Here is a 3,175-nt window from a genome sequence, read left to right on the forward strand (position 1 = left end):
CATCCATCTATCCATTCTTCCATCCATCCACCCATCCACCCATCCATCTATCCATTCTTCCATTCATCCGTCTATCCATTTGTGCATCCATCTATTCTTCCATCCATCCATCTATTCTTCTATCCATCCATCCATCCATCATATCTTTATTAAGAATCGACAGCACATATTTATCAAGCTTTGTTCTGTGCTTGAGGTTGGGGCTACATTGGTGAACATGGAAGACCCAGTCCCTGCCATCAGGCAGCTAATATAAAGCAGGAAATTAAAACATTAATAAAAACCCAAGTGGTTATTTAGTGACAAGAGTGATCAGGGCAATTGAGGTCATATACAGGAAACTGTGAAAAGGACATCTTCAACTAGGATGTCAAGGAAGCCTTCCTGAGGAGGGGACATGTAAGCTCAGCCTAGAGAACAAGACATAGTCTAAGGGCAGAGGAACAGCAAGTGTGAAAATCCTGAGGTTGGCAGCAACCCGGCCATCACTGCAGCCGGAGTGTGCAGTGAGCAAGGGGGTGAGTGGCAGGAGACGAGGGCAGAAGTGCAGGCAGTGGGGCCCTGGTGAGCAGAGGGGGGAGGCTGCAGGAGGGCGTGGGTGACCTCATCTGGGGAGAAGGGGGGCACGGAGCCAGGACGCCGGGCCAGACCAAGGTATTTGACCGACTTTGGCAGTGGCTGGTGAGCCGTGACTGTTTGAGCAGGAATTGCACACCCGCCCTGACAGCCCAGTTCTCTTTACAGAGGGTGACTCCAAGAACGTGGCAGAGCACGGAAAAGGACAACAGAGGCACTTTCAGTAACGTGACGACAGCAGGTGAGTGGGAGGAGTGATGAGTCAACGGCGGGAGGTGGCTTCAGGCAGCCACGTGGCTTTAATCACAAGTTGCCCAGTGGGAAGGGGAGAATGGGGCTCTACCTGAGGGGGAATTTTTAAATTCCCTTCCGATTTCAAAGTGAACACTGGAGAACTTTGTGTGTGATCAGAAGCGAAAGTTTCCATATTCTCTGCACCTAAGTCTGCAGACTAGACAAGGCTGTCACTTTCTTTCCATTCCTTTGTCTTAATGCCTCCACAAACAGACGGACAGGTCCTCCACTGTCCACAAAGTCTGTCCCTCTGTCTCCCCCTCCCTCTGTCACACACGACTGTCGAGTGCCAGCTCTATGATGGGTGGGTACAGGCATGGCACTCAACAGTCGCCCATGGATTTCTGTGTAAGCCAGGAGTGCTGGGTAATGCAGCGAATGAATCAGAGAGCTCCTGCCCTCACGGGGCTCACATCCTAGGAGGAGACTAAACGAGCCAATAAGTAAATCAGCAAGAAAGTGACAGACTGCCGCAAGTCTTGTGAAGGAAACGGACGGGCGATGTGAGGCAGAGTCAGGGGCGAGGACAGGGAGCTGCTTCAGGTGGGGGCAGGGAAGGCCGCAGTGAGGAGGTGACATCGAGGATAAGAAGGTGCTGCCCTGGGAAGACCTGGAGAATGGGCACCCAGGCAGAAGGAGCCGGAAGAGCAAAAGTCCCGAGGCAGGAAAGATGTTGGCTTTGAGGAAGCACTGGGGTGGGAACAGAGTGATGGTGGGGAGGCAGGCACCAGAGGTCACAGGCTCAGCTCTCAGATGCTCTCCAAGGTGAGCTGCAGGTGGATGCACAGAGCTGTGGGATGGCAGCTCGGAGGGGTCTCAGTGGGTAAAACCTGACGACCCACCCATGCCCCGTAGATGCTGAATGTCTACACATGGTAGACAAAAGCCCTGGAGAGTGGACGAGCTCCCCAGGCTGTCCTTGAAAGGTAAACATCAGGTTTCAGATTCCAGAATATTCAGGTGTGAGTCGTCCGGGACAATCTAGACCCGTGAGGATGGATGCCAGCGTGTCTATTACCTGCTGATGACAGGAACAGTCCTTGGAGTGGGGCTGACCCACCGAGGACTGTGAACTTCAAATGGGGAAGTGCTGGGGGCCAGCGGGGAGGAACAGGACTGTGAAAGCCAGTTCAGGATGGCTTTTAGGGGCCAGCCAGACCTGGGTTTAAACTCTCACTCTACCACCATGTGACCCTGGGCAAATGACTTCAACTCGCCAAGCCTCCGTTTCCTCATCCGTAAAGGGGAAGGATGGGAAAGGATGCAGATGTAGGAACTAAATAAGATGGTACCCACAGAGACCTAACAGTGAGGTCGGAATTTAGCCTTAGCAGAAACTGGCATCTTTCGGGATTTCTGGCGGGTGAGGAATAAGGAGGTGACACAGATTCGTGGCCCCATGTTCTGCCCAAGCAGTGGCTCCTATTCCTTCCTTCTTTGCTTCCCTTTCAGCCAGTTTACAAGAACATTCCTCCACTTTCTGCTAAGCCTTGGAAACAGTAGGGTAAAAATGATTTGACTCTCAGAAGTCACGCCCAGCTCAGCAGAGCACAACCCCAGAGAGACAGGACGCCCAGCTGTCAGCCCCAGCTTGGCCCCACCTGGCTGGGCGACTTGGTGGGAGCCCCTTACCAGCACCCGGTCCCCGTTTTATCATCCTGGAAACAAGGCACGCCCAGGAATCTCATCTGACCCTACAGCTCCGCAGATCCTCCCCAGGGAAGAAGTGACTGCTGTTGCGAGCGTGTCTGAAGCCCTTTCTAAGACAGAGTTCAGTGTCCTGGTTCTTGACGACTGTCTTCCAGGTCTGACGCCGGGAGGCATGTCCCCATCCCAAATGCTCTCAAAATAAACTCACTCTTCATCACATGCAAATGCACTCACCTGCACATGCGTGATTCATAGTTTTAACCACCGGATGGTCTTACATTGAATGTACTGGTGCCACTGGGTCCTGGGGGCGGTGAGGGGCTGTCACTGGGATGAGAGGTCAGCTCAGCTCTGCTTCAGGAACCAGGAGCACCTGGGTCCCGTGCGCAGTGTTGGAGTTTGGGTCCCTCTGGAGCAGCCTTGGGAGGGGGGTCTGTTGAAACCTGTTTATGAGGAAAAGTTCCTGGGGAAAACGAGCAGAGGGATGGGGAAATGGGACAGGGGGAGAAGGTCAGACAAGGTGAAGGGTCCAGGTCTCACGGAGGATAACTTTGGCACCATCCCCTCAGGGGTCCTAGAGGCAGCCTGAGTCCCACCAGGGCCCCCAGGGGTGGGAACCCATGCGCTTGCTCAGAAGGGCTTTGCGCTTGGTGTG

General features: G+C 53.7%; 1 protein-coding gene across 2 annotated transcripts in view; it reads left to right on the plus strand.

The window, feature by feature from the left end:
• The window catches only part of WFDC1 (WAP four-disulfide core domain 1), a 25,860-nt gene extending 23,111 nt beyond the window's left edge, over window positions 1-2,749 (plus strand). The window contains exons 6-7 of one of the 2 annotated variants that reach the window (XM_046682639.1): window positions 745-817; window positions 2,323-2,749. In XM_046682639.1, the coding sequence (XP_046538595.1) occupies window positions 745-803 (59 nt within the window). In that variant the 3' untranslated portion in view covers window positions 804-817; window positions 2,323-2,749. Of the gene's footprint in view, window positions 1-744; window positions 818-2,322 lie in introns of those variants that run through there. The other variant, XR_006891580.1, reaches the window with a different exon arrangement.
• The last annotated feature ends 426 nt before the right edge of the window (window positions 2,750-3,175 follow it).

Source organism: Equus quagga, chromosome 13, assembly GCF_021613505.1.
Source record: "Equus quagga isolate Etosha38 chromosome 13, UCLA_HA_Equagga_1.0, whole genome shotgun sequence".
NCBI classification, from domain to species: Eukaryota; Metazoa; Chordata; class Mammalia; order Perissodactyla; family Equidae; genus Equus; species Equus quagga.